At 34.9% G+C, this 27,943-nt stretch overlaps 5 protein-coding genes across 7 annotated transcripts in view; 2 read left to right on the forward strand and 3 right to left on the reverse strand.

Annotated features, from left to right (window-relative positions):
- The window catches only part of Msi (RNA-binding protein musashi), a 114,236-nt gene extending 113,388 nt beyond the window's left edge, over positions 1-848 (reverse strand). For both annotated transcript variants that reach the window (XM_077426065.1, XM_077426062.1), the window contains exon 1: positions 475-848. The gene's annotated coding sequence lies outside the window, so the exon portion shown is untranslated. The remainder of the gene's footprint in view (positions 1-474) is intronic.
- A 4,936-nt stretch (positions 849-5,784) lies between these two features.
- Positions 5,785-7,336, reverse strand: Prosalpha2 (proteasome alpha2 subunit). Its single transcript, XM_077426002.1, has 3 exons — positions 7,176-7,336; positions 6,432-6,764; positions 5,785-6,232 (listed from the first exon to the last, which is right to left on the reverse strand). The coding sequence occupies exons 1-3, from the start codon at positions 7,214-7,216 to the stop codon at positions 5,902-5,904; spliced, it is 705 nt and encodes a 234-aa protein (XP_077282128.1). The 5' UTR covers positions 7,217-7,336; the 3' UTR covers positions 5,785-5,901.
- A 1,273-nt stretch (positions 7,337-8,609) lies between these two features.
- Positions 8,610-11,019, forward strand: LOC143908384 (uncharacterized). 2 transcript variants are annotated; one of them, XM_077426032.1, is made up of 4 exons: positions 8,610-9,037; positions 9,611-9,883; positions 9,974-10,192; positions 10,266-11,019. In XM_077426032.1, exons 1-4 carry the CDS (start codon positions 8,932-8,934, stop codon positions 10,577-10,579), a joined length of 912 nt encoding a protein of 303 aa, XP_077282158.1. In that variant the 5' UTR covers positions 8,610-8,931; the 3' UTR covers positions 10,580-11,019. The 2 variants fall into 2 exon arrangements, with proteins under 2 accessions (XP_077282158.1, XP_077282159.1); XM_077426033.1 differs by having other exon boundaries at positions 8,612-9,037; positions 10,269-11,019.
- A 237-nt stretch (positions 11,020-11,256) lies between these two features.
- LOC143908379 (retinol dehydrogenase 14) overlaps positions 11,257-27,943 on the forward strand; it is a 25,900-nt gene continuing 9,213 nt past the window's right edge. Inside the window, exons 1-5 of the mRNA XM_077426026.1 lie at positions 11,257-11,532; positions 13,855-14,130; positions 14,970-15,209; positions 17,780-18,162; positions 18,315-18,735. Coding sequence (XP_077282152.1) covers positions 13,860-14,130; positions 14,970-15,209; positions 17,780-18,162; positions 18,315-18,419 — 999 coding nt within the window. The 5' untranslated portion in view covers positions 11,257-11,532; positions 13,855-13,859 and the 3' untranslated portion in view covers positions 18,420-18,735. The remainder of the gene's footprint in view (positions 11,533-13,854; positions 14,131-14,969; positions 15,210-17,779; positions 18,163-18,314; positions 18,736-27,943) is intronic.
- Positions 18,604-27,943, reverse strand: part of LOC143908372 (esterase E4-like) — a 13,420-nt gene continuing 4,080 nt past the window's right edge. Inside the window, exons 2-8 of the mRNA XM_077426012.1 lie at positions 21,030-21,155; positions 20,790-20,949; positions 20,220-20,596; positions 19,869-20,040; positions 19,550-19,743; positions 19,234-19,378; positions 18,604-19,083 (exon numbers count right to left, since the gene is read on the reverse strand). Coding sequence (XP_077282138.1) covers positions 18,788-19,083; positions 19,234-19,378; positions 19,550-19,743; positions 19,869-20,040; positions 20,220-20,596; positions 20,790-20,949; positions 21,030-21,155 — 1,470 coding nt within the window. The 3' untranslated portion in view covers positions 18,604-18,787. The remainder of the gene's footprint in view (positions 19,084-19,233; positions 19,379-19,549; positions 19,744-19,868; positions 20,041-20,219; positions 20,597-20,789; positions 20,950-21,029; positions 21,156-27,943) is intronic.

Below are 27,943 nucleotides of genomic sequence, written 5' to 3' on the forward strand. Positions count from 1 at the left end.
GTATTATTGATATATACACCTACACAAAATAAAAATATATAGGTCTCAGTTTAGCCGTTATTACAAAACACCAAGGAAAACGAAGAGAAGTGAAGGTGATAAAAACGATTGACGTATTACCGCGACTTTGTCTCCGGCGGCCAAACGGTCAATAAGTAAACCAAACCAAATTAGCAAATTCGGAATTTTGTCGCTGGGCATAGGCTTGTCGTCGCGTATAATTGGCAAGTCGATGGCGATTGACTGCCAATGTGCTCGCGACAGGTTATAAACGTCGCGCGCAGCGACGATCGAACCTGTTCGTTTCAATTACAGCCTCTCGACAGTCTCGACATTTCGTCTCTCTTTTCTCTCTCTCTTCTCTTTCTCGCGCGCGTGAGTCCCGCGAGACGCGCTTCGCGCGTCGAAAACGCGGTGGCGGTGGAACGAAACGAGAGCCTACGGCTGAAAAGCGACGGGGGATGATCGCCTTACCTGCGGACATTCGTCTCTCGGGGGATGGAAGGATGATGGGAAGGAGCAGGAGGCGCGAATCCGTTCCCGAGGCGGGCGCGAGCCGCGAGCTGCCCGTCGAGAGTAGAGACTGGCCCCGCGACGACAGATGACAGCTAAACGATCACTACGAGAGGAGCGGCGGTGGCGGCGACATAGTAGCCTGAGTCTGAGTAGCCTGTCCTGTGTGGTAGCCTGTCTGACGGCCTGACGGCGGGGGGGTGAATCAGGTTCGTAGCGACGTGAGTGGAGACGAGCCGGTACTGCCGGTAGGCCAGCCAGCCGCGCACCAACTGCAAAAGCCGCGCGGAAGCGGCGGCAGCGGCATCCTCGCTCCTCGCGACTTGCGACGTCGCGCCTCGTCTGATTATGCTTATGCCGCTGCCACTGGCCGGCCGAGCGATCGATACGCGCGCGCGCGCCGCAGCGAGCCGCTTGCCGCTTGCCGCTTACTCCGCCGCTACTCCGTTAGGGAATTTGCATGAAAAAAAATATTACATTTTTTTTTGTTTGTAATTTAAATATACATTATTATAAATTTATTTACAACAAAATTTTAAATTTTAATCAATAAATAGGTATTCAAAAATTAAATTAAATTTTTATAATATTTGAAATTTTCTGTGCTGTGAGAAAACGATTTTGATTGGCTGACAAGTGCATGACGTCACATTGCAATAGTCTCAACTCTCCGTCTGCTAGGCTGCGTTTGGAAACGTCACCCGAGTGCACACGAGTATACTCCCTTCTCTTTCTATCTCAGCGAGTTATAGGTTATGTCAGCGTCAAACGGAAGATTCTATTTGTATTCTCACGTTTTTATCTTGAGGTACATAAAAAACAGTTTACCTGGTGTTTTAATAACAGTACTTTTACATAAAGGTACAAAACACGCTTTATGTGTGTGTCTTTGCTTTACTCATTTTTTAAAATAAATGATTGTTTCAATGGTTAAAAGTATTACTTTACTGCGGTGTGACGTCACACGGCGTTCGGGAAGACTCGGTCGTTTCCGGACCGTTTTCGGCATTTCAAATAATGCAATATTTTATTATTTATTTTCTCGGTTATTTTGCGTTAAAAAAAGACAATTAAAAAAACATACAAATTATTTAATGCAATTTTTAAAAAAAATCACGCAAATTCCCTATTACAAGCCACCCCGTCACCGTCTCCACACGTCTCCTCGCCCTCGCCTCTCGCCGCGTGGCGGTCTCGGCCGGCCGCGATCAGTAACCGGACGGCCCGCGTGTCGCTAATTACCAACAGTGACGTGAACGTCGTTGTTTTCCCGTAGCGTATAGTGAGGGCAGCCACAGGAATGCGAACGTCGAATTACGATTGATATAAAAAGTATAAAAACTCTGTATATATAGTATATACGCCAAAATACTTGATACTTACTCGTACCACATATTATATTTCTAAATATAAAAAAAGAACGAATGTGAAGCGGAGTTATAATTGCGGAATAACGTGGATGCGTATTTATGGGGCTGGCATCCTCGTTGGCGATTTCTCGCTTCTCGGTCCATCTTCGGAGGGATTAGTATCTTAGTTGCGCACGATTGACCAACGCGTGCGATGACAAATGCGATGAGATGCCGCGCGAGACATTCGCGATGAGATGACAATCGCGATAGAAACCACCAGGAGCAATTCGAATGTAACTCTCCGCGGGCGTTGCGACCGCGACTTGCGTCGCGGAATTTATCGAATAGCGATATCATGATTCTTCAAGTATCGATACCGTTGACGTAACGTGAACCGAACGCGGTAGTTGTACTCGACGCAAAAAAGATATGAATATTCAAGATGTTTTTACTTAATTGTAGAATAACGACGCGCATGTATATACATACCTGATAACAATCGCGGACTCGTTGCATTATCGATGCACTTGGATTAAAACACATGGCGAATATCTTAGTTGATTCCGGGCGCAGAGCAGAAGCGAGTCATCGCGATACCGAAATAACGATCTTGGCGTATAATCGCGATTGTGCACAACATCCACGTTGGGTATATTTTGTGAGAGACGCATCCGATAATCTTTCGGGAACGAGATTCATTTATTTTACATAGTTATAATCGTGAAAAACGGGACAGTTTGAATGCGACTTCGCGATCTGTTGCGGCGCGTTCGGTAGCTGATTCGCGATTCGATATTTATTGGTCAAAGCAGCGAACCAATCGGCGCAGTAATTGCGCTCAAAAATCAAATTTGAAATGATTTTATAGATACTAGACATACAGTCGAGACCGTACATTTTCCAATATCGAAAATGTTAAAATGCCGAGACATGCTGGAGAAAAATAGAATTCCAAACTTATTTACACTTATATTTGCGTTAAAAATCCTCCAAAATATATTTAAAACTGTAACACGTAGAAACGAGGTGTGAGAATACAAAATATAAATAAAAAATCAATGCGTAACGTATGCAAATAGTCTATTTTTGATCTTCATAAATCTGATAGACACATAAAGAGTGCTGAATGTTCCCTATCGTAGTTTTCGCTCATTTGCTACAACAATGACATAACTCAGAAAACAAAATTTTCCAAAAAATAAGTTTGAATGTTTTGAATCATTAAAATTTTTAATATTATACTTTTAAATGCGATTTTGGTACAAGAACTGATTGTAAAGGAACAAAAATATCTAATTATATATTAGCTCCCCATTCAGTGTATTGAATTTTCACCCTTCTCTTGCAAAGAGTTCAAAAATGACAATTTGTGAGTTATGTCATTGTTGTAACAAATGAGCGATTCGTTTTTCTCCAAGAACTAAGACTCAAATTAAGTTGTAATGCCGTTAATGATGGTGATGATAAGTAGAATTCAAGTAAATAAAAAATGTGCCAATATACGGTCGGGCTGCATCTTTTGTGCCTAATAATATTTTTCCACGTGAATTTATGCATGAATTTTAATAATTATATTATTATATTTCACACGGTGACGCGTGATTTCGTGCAAGAGCAGTTGACTCTAGTTGGCAAATCCCGATTCTCGTCCCACATATACTTCAATCTTCGATCCCCCGATTCTTATCCCATTCACATTTTATAAGTCAACTTGGTCCAAGTTCTCGAACCAAGGGAAAGTCCGTTGAAAAACTCGAATAGAAAGCTCGAATGAAAAAATGCGGCACGTCCCATTTTTTCGTACTAGTTACTAGATTCATACGGATTGAATTCCTTTTTGCCAACATTATTACTTTATAAATAGCTAATCAATGATGGTCAATGTGACGTTGGACAACGGAAATGTATATAACTTTCATAAATTTTAAATAAATCGAAAAAAGAGGATTATACTATAACGCTATCTAGAGTCATCAAAGTACAACTACTTCTATTTGAGAACTTGGACCAAGTTCTAGCATCGTGGACACAGGCCTTAAGACTAATGAGCTCGAGCTTGTAGAAACAAAACTTATTAAAAAGCCCAGAGAAACTAAGCATTAGACAACGGTAAAAGACAATATAAACTGTGTATATGTATATGTATTAAATTTTGTTGAAAAGCAGTTATTGATGAATCAAGTTTTCAATCTTTAAAAGCATCTCCTACTAATCTTCAAAAATAAAATTTCTTAGATATACAGGGTGTCCTAAAACTGGACTGACAAACTTATAGTATAGGGTATTTATAAAGAACGCTAGAACAAGCATTTTTTGTCAATAAACTCATGTCCGCAAATGACCTATTTTGGCACTAGAGTGAATCAAAGACTAATTTATATCTAGCTAGTTGAAGTACATTATTTTCAGGGTTCGTGAATTCATAAATCGACGTTGCAATTTCAGTATGGAAATAAATGGTCACCACTTTGAATAACTGTTGTAAGTACTTCAATTCAAAAATCAAAACGGTTTATTTGTGGACTTGAGTTCATTGATAATAAATACTTGTTATAGTGTCCTTTATAACTACACAAAGTTTTTCGGTTCAATTTTAGGACACCCTGTATATACACATGTACTGAAATATGTATATACAGGGTGGGTCAAAAGTCTAAGTACAGTCGAATATCTCGTAAACAATGCATTTTAGAAAAAAATGTTTTAGATGTTTTAAATGTTGTAGGGTTCAAAAAGATCTATTTACTGATCTTATCAGTTTGATCTTAAGTGGCGTCCTTAAGGTCAAGTTAGGGTTTAGAGTCACTTTAAATTTTTTTAATTGGACCTCCTATTAATTGTATATTATTGTAGCCTTTGTCGAGACATTGTCGAAACACTATAATAAAGCTCACTTTCGTTAAGAATTTCCTGAGATATTTTAAATTCATGATGTTTTTAATATAGTTATGAAATATCTCGTAAAGTATTCACTTTTCGATGACTTTACCTTGAGACTTTTATACGTAGAATAATGAAAGGAAGCGAATAATAATATTAATTTTTATATTTGCAATTTTGCAAAATTTAACGCGTCTACAAAACGCAATAGAATTTTTAAAATTTTTTTTTCTTTTTTACAACAATCGATTCCTTTCATTATTCTACGTACAAAAGTATCAAGGTAAAGTCATTGAAACGTGAATACTTCACGAGATATTTCATATTTTATATTTAAAATATCATGACAAAATTTAAAACATCTCAGGAAATTCTTAACGAAAGTGAGCTTTATTGTAGTTTTGAAAATGTCTCGATAAAAGCTACAAGAATATGCAATTAAAAATAGAGGGTCTAATTTAAAAAATTCAAAGTGACCCTAACTTGACCTTGTACGCCACTTAAGATCAAACTAGTAAAATCAGTAAATATATCTTTTTAAACCCTACAACTTTTGTCTAAAACATTTTTTTCTAAAATGCATTATTTACGACATATTCGACTGTACCTAAACTTTTGGCTTACTCTGTATAAATATAATATGTCTTACTGAATAAGATATATCTTACTAAATATATGGTGTGGTGGCCGCGTGTGCTTCTAAAATAGCAGCTCAGTATCACACTAATTAGCCACGAGCGGGCAAATGCGTTTTCTCGCGAGTGCCTGGCCACGCCGACTAAGTTTAAAAACAAATTCAGCAAAAATACTTATTGCCCTCATCGGCCGATCGATGCTACCACCAAGAGTCGTGAGCACATACTCACGGAGTCACCATCCAACTCGCAGAGTCGCGGATGGTATTTTTAAGAACATATCTCATCGCATCCACCATCACCTTACATCCATACTCCTCTCCATAACATCATACTATCACGATTCATTCCCCAAAGTTGGCTATAATTTAACACAATTTTGATTTTTACGAAAGAAAGTACAATTGTTTTATTTTGGATAGGACATTTATTGCAAGAACCTGATTGAAATTTTTTTAATGATTATGAACGTCTTACTCTGGGAATATATTAAAAAGAAGGGAATTTTCATAAATTCACGCTTAAGGAATATTCGCGAGATAATCCTTAACGTTGGATGGATCCAATTTTCTGAATCCGTTCGCGTCACAAATGCCAACTTCAATATTATCCGCAGTCATCTGTCCCTCGAAGCCTTCCTTTAGCGTCAGGATGGCAGTGTGAACGGCATCGTCCAATTCCAGATCCTCACTGTACCTCTTTTCGAGGAACGTTTTGCCATTAATGAAATTTTTACCCATTGCGGTTGCCTTCCATGCGAAATATGTGCCAGATGGATCACATTGGAACAAATAGGGCCTGTCATTGTCCCAACCGCAGATCAGAAGAGACACTCCAAAGGGTCTAACACCTCTACAAATTAGCAATGACAACAATTTAATACTATCGCTTACTTGTGTGTGTGTGTGTGTGTGATTACCTCTTACTACAATCAGAAACTGTACATTTACATTCGGTTAGATAACTTTTTCCGTATTTAAAATTTAAAAATATATAATTTTTAATTCAAAATTTGAGTAAAAATACAAATGGTCAAGGACTAATAGCTCACCCAGATTGCGTGTACTCTTGCATGACCATCGCAACGCGTTGCACGAGTTGCGCGGTCGGGATAGGTTCTCGATACACCAGGAGATACTGTTGTGCCATTTTCCGTGCTTGCTTCACTAGTAATCGGTAATCTGGGCCCATGCCACTGTAGACCATGCCGATGTGCTTCGTGATCATTTCGACCTTGCTAACGCTATGTTCGTCGTAGAGGATGGACTTATGCTTGTTTTCCGTAGCAAGAACGACGCCGTTTAACGCCTTGATGCCGACGCTCGGCGCACCGGCGGCTACCGCGGCCAAGGCATATTCTATTTGCACTAATTTGCCCGATGGACTGTAAAAAACAGTATCATTGATCGTATGAATTACATGATATACAAATAATTATAAATGTTACGACATAATCTTGTACTTTTAGATTTGACACATATACTCCAGAGATTTTGACAAGTCATCCTGTCATACGTTAAGTTTAGCATTTTCAAATCTTAGTACACTCGAACAAAGTGATTATTTATGCATTTGTCAACAAATCGCCAATATGAATAAAACGCTGTTAATTAAACCAAAAATTTTCATTCACAATAATTAAAGAATGTGCTGAGTGTAGGCTCGATTTAGAGGTTAGGATAGGTTATGTTCAATCTGGTTTTCAATGAGATCTATCTCTCACCGCAAACACAGAATATTAGCTTAAAACACATTGTTTCGTACGCAATTACTGCGTTATTGTAACTGTATTTACCTAAAGGTTGTTAACGAAAAACTGTATCGTTCCGAAGCCATGACAATTGCTTTGCAACAGTACAAACAGTACGATGAACAACGATGAATACGAACCACGAACACGAACGGGCCGAACGGCACGAACAACAGCCAACAGCCAAGCGTCCGAAAGTCGCACGCGAAATGTTCCTAGGAGCATCTCTAATACTACGGCTGGGTTCCACTTATCGCTCACAAACTCACAACGCTCGCGAGCATCATTTCGTCCTTGTTTAACATTTGACAAACAACAAGGATTGAAATGATTCCACGAGCGTTGCGAGCGATAAGTGGAACGCACCCTAAAGGTGAAATTTCATGGGCAGTGAAAAGTAGCAGCAGATCGTACTGATTGGCTACAAAATAGAGAAGTTCTAGGAACTGGAGAACTTCTCTCTTTTATAGCCAATCAGTACAATCTGCTGCTGCTTTTCACTGCCCATGAAATTTCACCTTAACCTTTGTCGGCAACTTTGTCGCTGTCGCTATCGCTATCGCTGTCGCCTATTGTGCAAGGGGCTTTACTTCTGGGTTGCGTTCCAAAATTCACTCTGGGTAGAGAGAGTACGCTCGCGTAAAGCCCCTTGCACAATGCCAGGCAACAGGCAATAGGAACAGGAAATAACCAAAAAATCGTTAATTACAACATTACAACCTAAAAAATTCGAATGCTATGATTGGTTGGCAACAGGCAATAGGCACAGAATTTCCAACGTAACGGAAACTCTGTGTCTATTGCCGTGTCACTGTTTATTCTGCATTTATACATGATTTCTGATTTCTATTCCCTGTTCCTATTGCCTGTTGCCTGGGCTGCGTTCCAAAATTCACTCTAGTTAACTAAAATGCTATAGTGTACGTGACGTAAACTATAGATTTTAGTTACCCAGGTAGCGTTCCAAAATTCACTCTGGGTAACTAAAATCTATAGTTTACGTCACGTACACTGTAGCATTTTAGTTAACTAGAGTGAATTTTGGAACGCAGCCCAGAGTGAATTTTGGAACGCAACTCTGGCATTGTGCAAGGGGCTTAAACATAGTAACGAACTCGCAGCTAAGCCAACCCGACTCGGAGAGAGTTCGGCCATGACTCCTGTCGACCCAAAGACCTTTTCGACATTATATTATTGTTAGCTGCACTGAGAAAAAAATATTTATTAGGTGACTCCTAATAATAATAACTATTTACTTAATTAATATATAATACACATATTTATTTAGAATTAGATATTTTTATTTAAATTAAGTAAAAATATATTATCTAATTCTAAATAAAAAAAATATATATATATGTGTATATATTAAGTAAATAAACTGTTAGAATTAAGCTACTTAAATAAAAAAATTTTTTGATCTAAATATTTTTTTCTCAGTGTGATAGATATATGTTTATTCGCGTTAATAAAGCGCGGCAATATATAAGCGTTTATCTCGAAATTTGACATTCAAAAGATATTCTCTTTTCTTTACTTCATCGACTATCTTCGGAATTAATTTGAAATAGAGGAAAATCGCGCACTCGATTGTCGACGTATCGTGTCATTTCGACGAAGCGAGGAGCGATTTCGCTGATTCCGCTTTGCTCTGCGTCGCGAGAGGGAAACCGCGGGATGACAGCATGATCCAGGACCCAGAGTTTCCTCGTCGATTGTTTACGCGATACATCGAAACGTGGCGATTTAGCGAATATACGAGTATGAATTGACCCGGACCGATCGATAAGAGGAAAGAAAGATGATCGGCGACACGGCGCAGATCGACAGGGAGCTCGTCGAATGGATCGATGGCATCCCGTTTTCGAAACCCGCGAGAAACTTGACGAGAGATTTCTCGGATGCCGGTAAAATCTCTGATCTCAGGCCGGTTCTCGCACATTAAGAGTGTTTTTTTTCTCTTCTTTACGGACAAATTTAAAGGTCATTTCGACTAAACTTCGATTAAATCAACCGGCTGTTTAAAGTAAAATTTTTAACTATAATATAATTGAATTTTTTCCTACATTAAACAATGGAAAATTAATAATTTCTGTCAACAAAGTAGTGCATGTAGATATAAGTTTATCACTATTTATAAACTAGCTCAAGTGTTATTAAAATAAATAAAAATATATAGTAAAAATATATGATTATTAAGGTAGGATTTGTTAAATTCCAGCCAATTTAAAAGTTTATATTATAAGAACGTAAAATTCTTAGAATATTTTATATTAAGTCTTATTAGATTCTAAAATCTCTTGGATTCAAATTGTGTGATATCAATAAAATTATTAAAATTATTTTAAAACTAAAAGAACAGAGCAGTTGTGGAAATGTTAGGCTTACAGTATCTTGAGTTTATTGCACCCTGTCTTTGAAATGCCAAGTAGAATTTAATCCAGAATTTGATTGAACGCTGTTTTACTGTCTTTTGACAGTTCTCACGGCGGAGGTTCTCAAGTTATATTATCCCCGGCACGTAGAGCTTCACAATTATGTTCCGGCAAATAGTGTGAACACAAAGAGGGAGAACTGGAAAATGTTGAATCGAAAGGTGCTCGTGAAACTTGACATGAAATTGAGCAGCGATACGATCCATCAATTGGCAAATGGGTCGCAACATGCAATCGAGAAACTCTTAACCAAGCTGAGAATGAAAATTCTGAAAGACGGTGTTGAAATGCACAAGTTAAAGCTCAAAGATGTAGAAGGTAGACGCGCAGATATTAAATAATCACATTTGCTTAACAATGCTTTGGCTAATGTCTCATTCAGTTTTAAATTTGATGTGTTCTCCACAGGAGAAAAGATTGGAGACGGCTCGCCAGAGAACGATGGTTACCTAAAATTGCCAGTAGAAAGTTCAAACAAGTTTGATGTCGATAACGAAATTCGTGAAATTAAGCCGTCTAAATTTACGTGTCTCAAACGAGGAATCTTCGTTGTCTTCAGTTGGATTATGTGTCTCTTCCATATATGGAACATCTTCAGCTATTGCATACCTTCTCGTTTTCGCAGGCGTGAGATACTTAATACATAAATAAGACAATTTGTGATTGATAAAAATTGATAAATTTTTAAACGCATTTAAAGCAGGCGACGCGCTCGTAAACGTCACAATGGAGCGAATTGCAGATGCAAACGACAAAAGTGTGCAACGTACGATTTATGCGGAGTTGAAGAAGGAGCTACGCGAAAAGGAAGAAGTGATAAGCACTTTGAATCACAAAATCGCGTATCTGGAAAGTTCAATGAAACTCAAGGATCTGCGCATCTCCAGTCTGGCGGGACAGATTTTGCAAAACGCTGTCGAAATGGATCAGTCGGCGAAGTCGCAATCAATCGACGGCGTACGCGCCAAATTACGTTCGCGATCGCACAATTTTCACGAAACTAAAGCGAATTAGAAATCCGTAGTAATGCAAAGTTGCAAGCTTAACTGTGAAATAAGAAATAAAAAATTATTGAGATTTACTGTTTTAATTATTTATTATATTGCATGTAACACACACACACACACACATATGTAATAGAAGACTTATTCTCTTTAACACATTATGACTTACAGCCTTCTAGCTCAAATTAGGCCATGTAGGAATTAAGAAGTCGAATTTCACTTGTATAATAAATAGGTTGCCGGCCAATAACGAGCAATGTTAGACGTTAAAATTCAAAATTTATTAATTTAACATTACAAATGGTACGTTTGTTCACTTGTATAATTTAACTTGTTTGTTGATCAAACATAGTCGCTTTCTATAGATAAACCATATAGTTCAGTTAATCAAAGCTTCTGTTTTTTAATGGAATTAACATAATTAAGTATCATCGTAATTCTTTGCCGTGTATCGACAATTAATCAATTTTTTTAGTTGAAAGAGAATTGTGCGAACGTACATATATATATATATATATATATATTCGATTACATTTTAAAATTCTTTATTACCTTTTTTAACTTAATAATATCATGTAAGTAAAAATTATTTTATCCTAAATGTGAAGATTATGATGTATCAAAATTATATACAAGAATAATTTGAGCTTTATTAGAGAAATGTTCTTCGCACGCAAGAATGTGCGAAGATTGCGTTCGAAATAATGTCGAGTTCATTCGTCGACAGAACAATATGTAAAATTGGACTTTTCAAAGTCACACTAAGAAAGTTGCATCAAGGCCATTTTCTCATCATCGTTTCTCACCGCGAGAAGTGGGGATGCCGATATTGTCCGCTCACCTATACCTGAAAGGGGGTCTCGGTGCTCTCTCGCTGGTAGTCAATAGTATATCACCGGCTCTTGGATCGTAACGGCACACGAAATACTGGAGAGTTTTAATGAGAGTTCTGTTATAGCGCATGTGAGTACGATTATGTAAATTCGATTAACGTATCTTTCTTATACGGTACATCCTTGCGTACATTTATTACGGAATTTATTGGAAACTCATTCTACGCGGGAAATTCTATATATTTTTATAGAAAATATAAATAAACGCAAATATATTTTATTTGCTTTGATCGGGAATATTGCAACGATAGAGAAATATTGAAAAATATTTTAGATATTTTTTATTGTAAATTTAAAAAATAATGAATTTGACAAAAATCGAGATATCGACAGCTATCGAAACCAAGGTTGTTACAAGACAGATGCATAATATCACGCATAGAAAAAGATCTCCCATCAGAAATTGATCTACAGATTTTAATACGATAGATTTAAAGGAAAACTATATTCGTGACATGGTTATTAATTCGGGACAGAAAATGGGAGACATCGGAAAAAGAGAAAAGAAAACGTGAGCTCAGGTAGTCCATTTTTAGTGACAAGTTTAACAAAATTAAGTTTGATTCCTTAGCTGATTGTGAGTAACTTTGTTGCATAATGAAGGGGTAAAAGGGAATATAATAAGATTGTTTTCTCAAAAAAAAAAAGATGATTTCCTATGTTAAGATATTAATTGATTAATGTATTCTAAAAATAAAATATACGCAGACGTGATTTCATTATTTGAGGAAAAACTTTGGCTCGTTAATATTAAAATTATGCTAAACATTCCATGTTGAAGTTTTCTCGTGAATTTTGTTACCACGTACATGTATTATAATAATTGATTAAATAAACATTTAACAACCACTTACAAATAACACATTTTTATCTGATTCTTATATAACACGTGATTGCTATTTTTATTTCTTGTTACCATTATTTTATAAAAACAAACACTTATTATTCATATTATCTTATATTATATGATTTTCCTTGAAACAATTATAAATTAATCGATTCTGTTTTATTTCAAAATTTACTTATTATTAATTGATTAATCGATTGGCTTTCTTAATAAGAATATATTTATCGCTTCACAAAAAGTTGTTTTTTATATCATGCATCTCAAACTATTTTATTGATTTATTTGATTTTTAACAAAGCACACTGGATAAAGTCACACTGAAGAATAAATTCGGTATCTGTAAAACGGTATATATATGGTCAATGACCTTCTTGTAGCAGCACGCTGCAGTCGCGTAGAATCCGGATATACTTTCGAGCTGTCCCGACCGTCCCGACCAAGCTATAAAAATGTAAAAGCAAAGATTTGCCTCCTTAAAATAAAAAATTCGCCTTCAAGGAGACTCATCTCGACGCGCTTTCTCTTTTTCTAAACCCGCGGCAATAAGATTTACTATTACAGAAATAATATTACTGCAATGAAGGTAGCATAAGTTTTTAATTTATCCCAAATACTTTATTAGCGTTGCTATTTTAGAAGTGTATTTTAGAAGAGTATTTTAGAAGTGTGTAATTTTCTTGTTTTTGCTTCCTCATAGAGGAAGCTTTGTTTTCGTAAAAAAAATTTTTTTTTGTTTTTCTGAATGTGTTTAGAATGTTTTAAAACGTCGAAAAATTGCAGTTTTTAAAAAATGTCTGTATGTATGTATGTGTGTGTGTGTGTGTGTATGTATGCGTATGTATGTATGTATTGTATGTGCCAAATTTACCGAAATTTCTATAACTCCAGAACTAATCAACCAAATCTTAACGAATTATATATGAAATAGGGGTAGAAAAAACTGAAGAATATAATAGAATTAATAAAAATTACTAATAATCAAGGGGTTCTTTTTTAATAAAATTTTGAATTTGCAGAAATGTTTGTTTAAACTTTAATTTCCGCAAATTTGGAGATATCGATCTATTTCCACTTTTATTATATTTTTTAGTCTTTTTTACCCCTATTTCATATATAATTCGTTAATATTTGGTTGATTAGTTCTGGAGTTATAGAAATTTCGGTAAATTTGCTCTAACTTCCGCAAATATTGAGAAATTGCACATTGCTTCTTTATAGTTTTTGAGTGTGCAAGTAGAACCCTTTGCTCACAAAGCTTCCTCTATGAGGAAGCCAAAAAAAATAAATACTAATAATTATACATTAAATAAAATAAAAGTTTCCTCAAGAAGCTTTATAAGCGAAATAAAATAGGAGCAATGGTAGCGAGCTGTAATAATGAGAAAGCAATGTGCAAGTTTGTAATTTGCACCCTTTTTTTCTTATTATTTCTTTCCCCCTTTTTTTTAGTAAAATATAATACATTTATAAATAATGTCATGTGCAATAAGTACATTAATTATAACGTTCAATTTTAACATAATATTTATGTATAATTTTGTTTAGATAACATGATATTAAATATTATTCCTTGCACGACGCTGCTTTATTGGATCGCGGCTATTGTGTCGGGTGGTGTAATATTGCTTCTGATAGGCCTCCGTTTGTACGTTTTCTACACTTTGGGCATTTGCAAAAGTAAAAACCGTATGGATGGTAAAACGGTAATAATCACCGGATGTACCTCCGGTATTGGTAAGGAGACAACGAGGGATCTCGCCAAGAGAGGCGCGAGGATCATTATGGCATGCAGAAATACGGATATTGCTAATCAGTTAAAAGGTTTCGTAACTAAAATAACTATTATTTTAATAACATTATTATAATGGAAGTAGCCAGGAGAGAGATGAAAATGAGACAATTATCCTAGTTCTAGTTAATTCTTTATCCTCTTTGAAAATCATCATTGTTATAAAAATTTCTTTTAATTATTCTTCCATTAAAATTACACTGAAATATGTAGGCGTAAAAAACACTACGGGTTATTATCTATGTACAATTTACTGAACTCAATTGATTGTAATTTAATATTTCAATTACATCAGTATTGTTCCGACTGAATTGCCTATGAGCAATGAATGAGTAATGCGCACGTTAGCTTATAATTAGAGATAATGATGTCGCTTATAATTATAATTGTAAATCAAAACATGGCCACTGAGTAAAGCTGGTTTCTATCGTTACACATGCATTTATTATGTAAAATGTATTTAGGCTACTTGCATAATTCTCTGAACAGCATTTCCTCGTTCGTCATTAACTTATTTCACAATTATGTTATATATAATATATAACTTTACTAACTAATAATCATATAAGTCAAATAACACATAAAATTTGAGATAAATAGATACACATACAAAATGTCGTATTTGTAATGCAAAGTTAAAACAAAAGCAAGAAATAAGATCTCTCCTTATGATTTCATTCTTGGGGCCAATTACTTAAAGCCATTTATTTTCAATTACTCCTGAATTCAAATATTAAAAGCGGTATTGCGATATAAAGCAACGTACGTGAAACTCTATATACATTTTATGTATTAGGGATATACTTTTCGCGCGTTATAATATGTTCTGTAATAAATAAATGTGTCTGATATACATATATATTTTATGCAGACGAGATTGTGAAAGAATCAAACAATGGCAATATCACAGTCCGTAAATTGGATTTGTCATCGTTGCAATCGATCAGAAAGTTTGCGTGGCAGATAAATCAAGAGGAAAGCAAATTGGACGTGTTGATCCATAATGCTGGGACTGCGGAGACTTTCAGGAAAATAGTTACGGAAGACGGACTAGAACAGACTATGGCTACCAATTACTTTGGGCCATTTTTGCTGACGCATCTTTTAATCGGTAAGAAATTTATAACGCAAAAACGTGTTTACTAATTTGCCTATTGCGCTAACGCATTTATTTTGTGTAAAATAAAAATAGAATATTTCTTTATTCAGTCCGTTGGCACATTGTGTTTAATTATTATAAATGATTTTAAATTGTAAAATAACAATTTACTACGCAAATATTGTGTGTGTGTTATATCTACGCTTAGGTATATATACATAGAAAAGAAGGAATATCTATTCTTGATTTGAAAATATCTTTAGTTTCTCAACGTTGGAAAAGTTGGAAATCTTAAAATGAGATGATATTGCGTTAAACGGAGAAAATTTTTTCGAATGAAGTCATTATATATAGTTCAACCACACAAGAAAAAAGTGTTGAAATAAAAAGTTGAAATTCTTATAAGAAAATGTAGATTGTTTCGTATATACGCAAGATTACTATAATTTTCTTATAAGAATTTCAACATTTTATTTCAACATTTCAACTTTTTTTCAACATTTTTTTTCTTGGTTGAACTTTATAATGAGTTCATTCAACCAAGTTTCCTTCGTTTAACGTAATATAATCTCATTTCAAGATTATACATATATTCTTGCGATTCAAAGGTTACTGCCAAACTTAAGAAGCGTATATAGAGGGGTCAAAATAGAACAACCTGCGATTAACCCTCCGTCCCCACCGTTATTTTTACTGCTTTCGTTGCCCCCCTGGGTCCATTTTGTCTAGACCCATATTTTTTTCATTATAGATTTTCAAAAAATTTGAAAAAATTTTGGGTTATTTTTCAGAATCTCTACTATATTATCCAATATAGTTAAATGTAAAAAGTTCATTTTAATAACAATTAAATGTTTACAAAAATGAGGAAAAAATCGAAATTTGTTTAAAAAATCATATCTTTGCAATAAGTAAATATTAAGAAAAGCTGTTGCAGGATTTTATACTTCAGACCATGACCTTTCAGAAAAATACAGACTCATCTGTCCCGGCCTCAAAAAGTATATGTATTTTTAGTCCTGAAAGTGGGGTAATTTTATAACGTTTTATGCAGACAATAAATGAAAGAAAAACAATTTTTTTATAAATCATTATTTGTTACAAAAAATTAATATTATTGTAAAATATATTTTGAATTTTAAATTAAAAGTATACAACGAATATAACATAAATAATTTATAGAGCGCAGTCGGTACAATACTGCCTTGTCGTAATGCTGGGACTGTCAGTTACGTAGATAGTAATATGTTTCCTCAACATTTCTTTCCGCCATACTAGAGATTTCAGTAGATAAAATTTACTTACTTGCGCGAAACACTAACGCCGTGACCCTCCCTGGGTCCATTTGAGCACAATCGTAAAGACTCGACGCTGTTCAACGACAAGCTGCCGGATCCTGGCGTCCCTTGGTGAGCTAGTGAGTTCTCACTACTAACAACTTTTTTTAGGAGGGGAGTTAGACCTCGCTCCTCTTTATTTCGGAGATATTTGAGCTCAAAATTTTGCTTGTGCTCAAAAAGACCCAAGGGGGTGACGGAGGGTTAAAAATCTATGTTCTCCGAAGTAATCCTGAGTCAGTATAAGTCTTTGAATATTTGGAACTCGGATAATATACTTATAATGAAATAAATCGCAATTTGCTACTCTTTTACTAGCTTTATTTTGTGTTTATTAAGGTTTTATTAAGGATTACGTGAAATTCCTCTTGGAATATTTAAAGGAGTGCGCCAGAGTTCTGTTCAATGATGCAATGCTTGCATTGAATTCGGAGGTCGCCAATTCGAACACCTTTTGTAAATTCAGTTTGTATGCTAGTGTAATCTTTAACAAAACCTTAATAAAAACAAAATAAAACTAGTGGAAGAGAGATGAAAAAATTACACACGATTATTTCATTGTATATATTATCCGAGTTCCACATACATTCAAAGGCCTGTACTGAGGATTACTCAGGATTACTTCGGAGAGCATAGGTCCTGATCAAAAGTTGTTCTATTTTGACCTCTCCATACGCTCTTTAAGTTCGGCAGTCACCTTTGTACATATCCATTAGTCACTTTTACCATTTATTTCTTAATCTCTTTTGAGTAGCAGAAAAATAAGCACCAAGACAAACCAAAAATGGCAAGATAAAAATTCAAAAAAACAAAAAATCTTTAAGTAGCAAGTTTTGTGAAAATCTTGCTAACTGGAGAAAAATAAAACGATCGCGATGTGCGCGTATATGTGTCAATGCCACTTTTGGCACATCTTTTTTTCTGCACGTAATGCGGCACGTCAAAAATGCCACTCAAGGGATTAAATATATATTATATAAATTAGTCATCTTTTATTATTTATTTCTCTGAATATATATACAATATATATTCAAGAAATATAAATGATAAGTAGAGTGATTAATGAGAAATCACAGTTGTATGATAATGAGGCCGTTCAGTTTTTATTTTATAATTTACGCAAAATCTTTAGAAATAATAAAAAGCGCTATTATTTTTATATCTACGTCATTCATCGGTAGATAAATTATGTTTCTTTATAATTACGTAAATTATTTCGTTACGAGGAAATCTCATTATTTACAGATTTATTGAAACAATCGAAACCAAGTCGCATCATAGTGGTTGCGTCAGAACTTTATCGATTAGCGTGTTTAAATCTTGACAATATTAATCCAACGTTGACCTTGCCGGCGTATCTGTATTACGTATCAAAGTATGCGGATATAGTCTTCACATTGGAGCTGGCGCGACGTTTAGAGGGCTTGGGAGTGACGGCAAATTGCTTACATCCCGGGATGATAGACAGTGGAATCTGGCGAAACGTACCCGCTCCGTTATCTTGGGGTTTGAAATTAATAGTTAAGGCTTTCTTCAAAACACCCGAGCAAGGCGCACATACGACTATTCATCTAGCAGTTTCTGACGAACTTAACGGAGTTTCGGGAAAATACTTTATGGATTGTGCCGTAAGAATTATTGTTGATCTTCTGAAACTTGATTTTTTCCCCAAAAAACTTCAATATTTCAAGAATTTTAGCAATATAACTTTTGATTCTTTTAATTAAACGTTAAATGCTCTTTCCTTAATTCTTCTTAAAACACTCTAAATATATTTTAGGAACGTGGATTATCGAATGCTGTGAAAGATCCTGCTAAAGGCAAAAAATTGTGGGAATTAAGCGAGCCTCTGGTGAGGTTGCAATCATCAGACCCGAAGATTTAAATGCAATCTTTTTTGTAAATTTTTATCTAATTTTTAGCATTTGTTATATATGTAACAATCTTTTGTACTTAAGATATATTTTAATAATGATTTCACTTAACTTGCCAGTACAACTTGCCTCATAATGAAGTATCGAAACTTTATTAATAAATATTTTTTATACTAAAAAATAATTTTGCAAATGTTATAATTTTGCAGAAATAACTTTTATTAAAAAAGAAACTTTTTTTGAATAAAATAATGATATAACTGTATTTGCATTTGTTGAGTAATAAGATGGATGTATGTACTTTTACTTAATGACTTAATCAGCTAGGTCAGTAGGTATATGTATTGTACATTACGAAATCGGATGTAGATATCGATTTCTATTTTGAATTCGAAAAAAACAAACTGTCCCATTTTTGCATTCTATCGGGATAAAGTCCTGTCTTCATTCTTGGTTCCTCAGAGATTTCTAGATAGTTGTCTTTTTCTGGTAAGTAAGGTTCCCATGTAACATTTTTAGCCAAAGCTGGAGATACTGGCTGTCCAGTTTGAACGAAATTCGACCACATGCTTGTCATAAGTTCTACTGTAGGAATTTCCGGGTCATCGTTTTCGAAGAATGGAAATTTGAATTTCATGAAGAACAAATATTGCAAATCGTCATGATGCACCACGCCTTGAATGATAAAATAAATAACAAATTTTAGTTACACATAATTTATGCAAAAGTTATAAAGATCAAATCGTGATGTGCTATAAAGTAATCTGAACAATTTAAATCAAGCAATTTGAATAAAAAAGTAAAATATAAAAATAAAAATAATACCGTATGGTGTGGTTTCGTTCCACATGACAAAACTGTATCGTCCTTGATAAGAAGACACATAAAAGTAGATGGGTTGGTCGGTGTTTTCGGCGATTAATTTTACAGAACTATGCATTGGATATGTAATTATTGCATCGGTGTTGATCTGAAATACAAAACATAATTTTATATATATATATATATATGAATTAATTGCGATTAATTTTATTCATATCACTATATTAATTTTATTCATATTGCTATTAACAATATTTAATGTTGTCCCAAACATGCTATTATTTTATAATATATTTTGTTTTCTTAACAATTTACGTACATGTGCCAGACCATCATAAGTGTCTGGACCAATCGGTTTGTCGTCAAAGTAAAATCGGCGCAGTTCGGTACTTATATATCTAGACCGAGGTGTATCTCGCTCGTACGCGAAATTAATCGGTGCGAGTCTGTACCAGTCATTGTTCAAATCGTCCACGTATGAATCATTCCCGAGTTCGTGTTGCTTGGTGACAACTAAAAATAACCGACGGAATATATTATTATTACTACATATTTATTAATTTCTGTGATTTCAGCCACTATTCATGACTTGAGAATTGAATGGCAATGACAAGAAAATACAAATACAAGATTCTTACAGGTGACCACACCGCCAAACTCGTCTTTAGTAACTCCTGCGATCAGCGGAACCTTGTGGAATTTCCCCTTCTTAAAAAGTTCACCGGGTTGTTCGGGCAAGAATCTTTCTATCCCGTGAACCTCAGGTTCTACTACAGGTGTCCATATTAACATTGGATAAGCGTACCACTCCTAGAATGTCGTAGTATGCTAAAGATTAATTTTTTACTCTTAGGCTTTTTTTATATCTGATAAAACGATCGCGAATCTCTACGTTTTTTAGTTCTTGAGTTTTTACGGATTTATATTTTTTTCTCTAATTTTCTATCATTTGGTAGGAGAATTACTTAATCTTACGTAATCTTCCTTACAAAAAACTTGGGCATGGTGTCCGTGAAGTTCTCCACTGGTTTGGAGTTTAAACAGATTAGCATAGAGCCAGTGGTGTCGGTGGGACAGTCTAGTAATTCGGCTTGCTTCTTTGCTAAGTGCAGCTGTTCAGTCGGGTACGGTCTGTACGGTTTTATCGAGCCGCTCATCATGATCACCCGATGGAACAATCCCTTGGACATCGGCGAGACCATGTGCAACATCACGCTCAATCCACCTACGCTGCAGCCGGATATAGTGACGCTGTCGGGGTCACCGCCGAAGGCGGCTATGTTCCTCTGGATCCATCGAAGCGCGACGACTTGATCCTTCAGACCCAAATTACCCGGTGCCTTCGAATCGCCGGTGCTCAAAAATCCTGATACAGATAAACACAAATAGGTTTTTAAAGAAAAAAGTTGTGTTATCTTTGAACCACAAGCGATAAAATTACCGACATAAATATAATTTTATGTTTTTCTTCAAACTTTAAATTCTGCCTTAAGCAGAATTTTATCGCTTATATATTCGAATTAAGTATCTAAAAAGTAATAAAACACGGGGAACTTTACCTAGCGTCCCGAGACGAAAATTGACGGTGACGAGAACGATGTCTTTGTCTAGCAAATACTGAGGTCCAAAATTAGAGCTTTTACCCGAGTATAGGTAAAAACCGCCAGGATGGAAGAATACCAGTACGGGTCTTTTCACGGGATCGTTCTCCGATGGTAGCTGCGATCAAGACAATTGTTCAATTAGTGACTTCATACTCTTTTTTAGTGCGAATGTATATTGAGCATAATCAGACTCACTTTTGTTGTGTAGATATTCACACGGAGACAATCCTCCATTATATTCTGTTCGTGTATCGCTGGACAGGCGGGTCCTTCTTTGGTCGCGTCGAAAACGTCGTTCCAATCCGCCGCTGGAGTTGCGACCTAAGAAAAATGTAATTAAAAAATGATAATATTTGGCCAGATTTGATTCGAAACCTTTGCCTTATTTTTACTACAAATTTTTTATTATATCGGTTTGTTTATGTAAAATAATATTCATGCAATACTTACATGCCACAAACTATACAAAGAATCTTGCCGCATTTTGCGTTCTTGAAAAATTGCGCAAGATTCGTATAATTTTATTTGCTACGCTTGTAATGCGGATGCAAATGCAAATAACTCTGTTATTTTACACAATTAAAACAATAACGTTTTTAATGTTTTTATTACTTATCTAATCGTAAGATCCAATGCCTTACTTATTGTAGAGATATGTAAAATGGGTGTCCAAACCCATTTGAAATAGAAAATGCAAAATAGTTAAAACCTTTTTATTTAAAAATGCAAAATACAGAGTGCTTTTGTGGCAACCATTTAAAATAGGAAATGGAAAAAAGGCATTTTTTAAATGGTTTTTAAAAATAAAAATGGTTGTTTTAAATGTTTATGTTTTTATATTTATTTATATTTATAAATTTTTATTTTTTATTATTTATCCAGTCTGCATCGTAAATGGCATTTTTCTCAGCAATTAATTGTATATATCAACGGTCATATTTCACTTATTATTAATATTATTGTTTATTATATATAGATATTTCTTACTATTATTTCTTAGATTTAAATTTTTATTTCTTTTAATATAAACTTAAATTACAAAAATTGAATTACATAAACATTTACATATGGGATCACAAAACATGTTTGCCTACATTTTGTTTTTACAGATGACATTTAATTATTTTTTTAAAATAACATTTTAAGTAATTGCAATGCTGTTTAGAATAAGTGGATGCTTTCAGAACAACAAGTTGCGTCTTATATAACCATATGAAATATTTTTTAATTATGTTATTCAAACTTAAGGGTTTTACGAAGCCATCAATTATGGTGGATATCAAAAGTAAAAATTCGACCATTTTTAATTTTAATATCCGCTATATTGACTCTCCCATTTTGAATTTATCAACGTTGACGTCAGATTAGTATTCAGCGACCTAAAAAACCATTTTTGAATAACATTATAAAACATTTTATAAGTACTAATAATTGCAAGTTTGACGCAATGGACTTTATGTTAATCATCAATGTCTTTTTAATCATAATCGACACAACAAATTCCTTTTAAGGATTGAAAGTCCTAATTATACATATATACTAATTAATTTTGATTACAATAAAATACGTCTCATATTGTAGGTATTGTAGTTACAATAATATACAACAAAACAAAATTATCGCAACTAAAATTTACGTAAAAAATTTGCTTAACTTCAAATAAGCATAACTCCGCGAAAAATTATCATATATGAAAGATTTTTTTTTTTTCATTTGAAAGGGTGAAGTTTGTACTTTAAGAAACCATTGTTAAATTTTGAATTTGGCCTCCCCCCTTCCACCGTTCTTCCAAAAGTAAGGATGTGTTACGTCTTTAAAAAATTGCATACTTTGACACATTCTACGGAGTAGAATGAATTTTTTTCGTAATTATTATGGCAATTATCGTAAAATATAGACTTTTCCCTGCAAATTAAAAAAAAAAAAATCTACGATTTTTTTTCGCCGAGTTACGGCTTATCAAAGTTACTTATGCATTTTTGTGCATTCAATTACCGCCAACATTAGTATTACCCGATAAACACTATAGGGGAGAGCTAGTGGGCTCCCTTGAGCCACGGGGTCCAATGTGACAAGTGCGAAGTGCGAGTTTTCTGTATTAATGTTCTGCAAAATAGTGACGGTGGGTATAAAAACTTTCGTTTTCAAAACATATAACTTCCATCAAAAAATTATGCCGAAATAAGCATATATACCTTAGTTAAAGGCAAATATGTAATTGGAGCCTTGCAAAGTAAATTTTTACTTGTCACATAACTTTTTGATATGTATGGATTTCTAAGGATTCTACAGTTAAAAAAAATTCATAAGACGTTCGTTGGGATCTAGGTTCAATACCAAATAAAGTGCGTACAAAAACGTTTAATTGTTTTGTATCTGAAATATTTACGATAAATAATACCAATGTTCAGTGGGGTCCAATATGTAACGCAGGTTGATGGGGTCCTCTGTGCCACGCTTACAGAACTACGCACTTTTTCCTATAAAATGAAATACTTTCCATCGATAATCATCTCCACACACTTTTATTTTCTCTTTTTTTCACCCTTTAGTTACAGATCACATGTAATCAAGTCGCTATATGAGGCAATATTCGTTGATCTCTATTAAAGTGAGGTTATATCGATGTTTAAGATTGCTTAAACGTTTAACGATAGCGAAGTCAAAAATATTCAGCACGGCAATTGCGAGCAACGAGACTTGAGCAATATCGCCGTGACTTTCGACGGGACGTTTAAATGAGTAAACAGTGGAGACAAAGCATTCTTTGTTCGCTTTGTTTCCTCTGTTTATAATTGTCGATCGCGCATCTCTCGGGGACTTCTCTCGGCTAAGCGTGTATCGAAAAGTCTCGAATTTGCGAGAAGCCCCCGAGAGCTTAAAGAGACACGCGCTCTTGGCAACGGAGTCAGTCGCTCTCAGCTTCCCGAGTTGCCGCTGTCAATATCGAGTTGCTTGCTCCTGTTTTCGCGCACGCTTAATAGATAGAGTTGCTCGCTCATTCGCTTGCTTAATTCGCACTGCCTGCATCGGCGCTTGCTTGCGCTTTCGCGACGCGATATCTACCATCGTTATGACTGCGATACAGTTTGTAAATAGTGTATATAGAAAATAAACTGTGCTTGTCCGTCAATTCTGCTCTTTGCCTGTCTCTTCCTACGCGGTTCGTGTCCTCGCTCGCGCGCTCAGTCCGCTTCCAAACAATCGATGTTCAGTTGGGTCCAATGTGACGCAGGTTGATGGGATCCTCTGCACCACGCTTACAGAACTACCCTTATTTTCTCTTTTTTTCACCCATTATAATAGTTACAGATCACATGTAATCAAGTCGCTGTGAGGCTTTGTTTTCAGTTTTCAATTAGATCTCTTCTATGTGTCACAGAATACCCTACCTTTTACATTACATGTCACAGTGTATACCCTACGCTATGGTTCAATCGACCCCACGCTTTTGGTCCACTGTAAAAAACGCAGCATTTCAAAATATCATTATTTTTGCAAAATATTTCTGGAAATTTATTTCTTAAACCATTTACAAACAAAGTTTATTATATTAAACATCGAATAGTCTCATTTATATTATAATGAAGTTATTAAAAATTATTTTTAATGTGAATAAACCAAACAATTTTGTCGCCAGCGAATAATTTAAAATAAGTCGTTTTATTTTCGACCCAACTGGCCAATTGAAACCAATAAATTGCACAACGTTTCGACCGAATTCCGGTCCTTATCAAGTGCTTTAGGTTACACCGATCCGCATAACAAATTTACATGCATCGTTGACGTGGTGTCCAGACAACGTCAAGACAAACGCAAAACTAAACAAAAGACAAAATAATACATTTAACAATAAAACAAGTAGAAACTTGCACATTGTTTCCTCGTAGTTTTTAATTGTGCAAGTAGAAACTTGCACATTGCTTCCTCATAGTTCCTAAGTGTGCAAGTTTTTATTTTATTCGAGGTATAATTATCGGTATTTATTTGTTTTGGCTTCCTCATAGAGGAAGCTGTGTTAGCAAAGGTTCTGATTTCACATTTAACTCTTTTGGGGACTGCGTAAATAATTATGTACATTCACTAAAAAATACTAAAAATACTTGTCCACTTAAAAACTAAAACAATATGCAGATTTCGCCAAATTCAATACCAACCTTCCTTAAATGATACTTTATCGATAAAAAAAATCAGCCCGATATTATAAATATTTGAGATAGCGATTTATTTTTAATTCTATTATATTTTCCAGTCTTTTTTCTACCCCTATTTCATTTATAATTGGTTAAAATTTGGTTGATCAGATCAAGTTTTATAAAGCTTCTATGTATGTACGAATTCTTCGAAATTTCAAATGTGTGTAATACGAGATCTGATCAATCAAATTTTAATGAATTATATATGAAATAAGGGTAGAAAAAAAACTGGAAAATATAATAAAATTAAAAATAAATCGCTATCTCAAATATTGAGAAAGCGGCAGCGTAAAACACATTTTTCAAAAAAAGGAAAATCTGCATAAAATCTATACCGGTAAACCGATTTCAATAAAATTTGAGGAGGACATATTTTCTATGATACTCTATTTGTGTGCAAAAATTCAAACTGGTATCTAAAAAATTGTAGAAGTAGATGCGTGTACAAAAATCCGTACACACACACACACACACACACACACATACATACATACTTCCGGACATTTTTTACTAATATGATTTTTTGACATTTTAGAACATTCTAAACCTATTTCCATCAAAATCTCGAAAAAAATTTTTTTCACCATTACAAAGCTTCCTCTATGAGGAAGCAAAACTATACAAAATCGTCATAATATCGCGCTGGTCAAAAACAATAAATTAATTAACACTGTAAAAATCAGTTAAAAACTTACAATTCTTATGCGTTCCAAAACAAACGGTGAGATCAAAACGTCACAAGCCATATCGAGGCACAACGTCCGAACAGTAAGACAGTCAAAGCGAAATGAAATTGTCAAACGTAATCCGCGGATAGCAAAAGGTGCTCTGGTGGGAAAAACGAGCAATACCGAATATACAGGGCCGGCTAAGTAATACCAATGACACGGTTATAAATAAATGGCAGGCTCTCAGCATCGTTTTGTAAATTGATTGTGCAATCATGTTTTTTAATGAAAAACATTTCCGATATTTCTCTTTTTTTGAAATGTTTTTCTTTGTATAAAATTTTTGGATGCTGCCACTTAAAATCATGATTGTGTGCAAGACGGTGTTTACTCACAACCGAATGATTATCTACATTTTTCCTGATATCACATCGATGTTCTTTGATGCGTGTTTCTAAATGCCTTTTTGTCTGGCCAATATATACTGCATCACAATTTGCACAATCAAACTTATAAACTAACTCTGTCTGGCTGAGATTCGGCAACCCGTCCTTGCCCTTTCTAATGACACAGTCTAGTCTCTTCGGGATGGTGTGAAGAACTCTAAAGTTCATGTCTCGCATTGTACGGCTAACATTTTCGCTAAGACCCTTTATGTAAGGTACAGTAATGCACCTTCGAGGATCTTGGGCCACTTCGTTACTGACAGGATCATTGTTGTTACGATTTCGCAATTCACCAAGTCGGACATTGACATATTTATCAACAATTTTCTTCGGGTAACAATTATTAATAAGGATCTTTTTTATTTCACTAATATTAGACTTGTGAAACCGCGCGTCGGACAAAAGAATCGCCCGATCAACCAAATTCCTTACGATGTTAATTTTATATTTCATAGGATGGCTTGAAAAATAATTTATATACCGGCCCGAGAAAGTTGGTTTACGGAACCAATTCGTGAGCAATGCGCCTCCCTCGCGGATGACCGTGGTATCAAGAAAACTCAATTTACCATTGCTTTCCATTTCATAAGTGAATTTTAATCTATCGTGGTAATTGTTGAAACTGTCTAATAATTCACCAATACCCGACCCGGGAACAACCGCGAAAATATCATCTACATATCGTTTAAAAAAGGATATCCTGAAACTGAGCCGCTGTATACAATGTTTCTCTAAATTCTCCATGACCATGTCAGCTAAGATGGGAGAGAGGGGAGACCCCATCGGGCTTCCGAAGATCTGTTCATAAAATTGGCCGTTGAACATAAAACTAGTAGAACTAAGGATCAAGTCTACGGCACTCAAGAATTGTGGAAGGCTGAGATCAGTTTTTGTAGTGATGTAATTCCATCTCTCTTCAATCGCTTTTAAAACCAGATCTTTAGGTACGTTAGTGAAAAGAGAAGTGACATCTAACGAAATTAAAACGTCACCGTCTCCCACTGTTACTCCTCTAATCAATTCTACAAAGGACCAACCGTCCTTAACATATGATTCAAGTTTAGGAACAGATTTTTCTAAAATATTTTGCAAACGACTGGCGATATTATAGAGCGGACTGCCTAAAGTGGAAACAATTATACGTAATGGTGAGCCAATTTTATGAATCTTCGGGAGCCCGTAACTGCGCGGGAGATTCCCATTAGTGCAATTCAATTGTCTAAAAACTTGCTCATTGATGATGCCCATGTTAAACCAAGACTTTGCCAATTCGTTGATTTTTGATGTTATTTTTCTTATAGGATTGCTTTTCAATTTTTTGTACGTGGAACTGTCACTAAGTAAGTCAGTCATCTTATTAACATACGTACTTTTTTCCATGATCACGGTAACTTGGCCCTTGTCTGCCTTTGTAACAAAGACATCTTCGTTGTTGCGAAGGAACCTTTTACAGAATCTAAATTCTTGCAAAATAAACCTCTCTATACACTTTATATGTTTATTAGTCCGCAAGAACTTAAACAACGAATTCGAAATACAGTTGCGCGCTTCGTCAACAATATCGTCAGAAATCTGGTAAACATTGAATTCGAAATTTTTAATTACGTCGACCACCGAATTTATGCGATCTCTCCTGTCATTGCTGTCAACTGGTAGAGCGAATCTATCGCCAAGACTAAGAAACCTCAGTACTCTGTCTGGGATTTGTTTGCTGCTAATATTAATAATCCATTTGTTGTGATCAAAGTTCATTAACGAATTAATAACTGGGTTTTGCGCAGCTATAACTGAGTTAAATT

This window comes from Temnothorax americanus, unplaced genomic scaffold, assembly GCF_048541705.1.
Source record: "Temnothorax americanus isolate GAGA-0224 unplaced genomic scaffold, ASM4854170v1 Scaffold93, whole genome shotgun sequence".
NCBI lineage: Eukaryota > Metazoa > Arthropoda > Insecta > Hymenoptera > Formicidae > Temnothorax > Temnothorax americanus.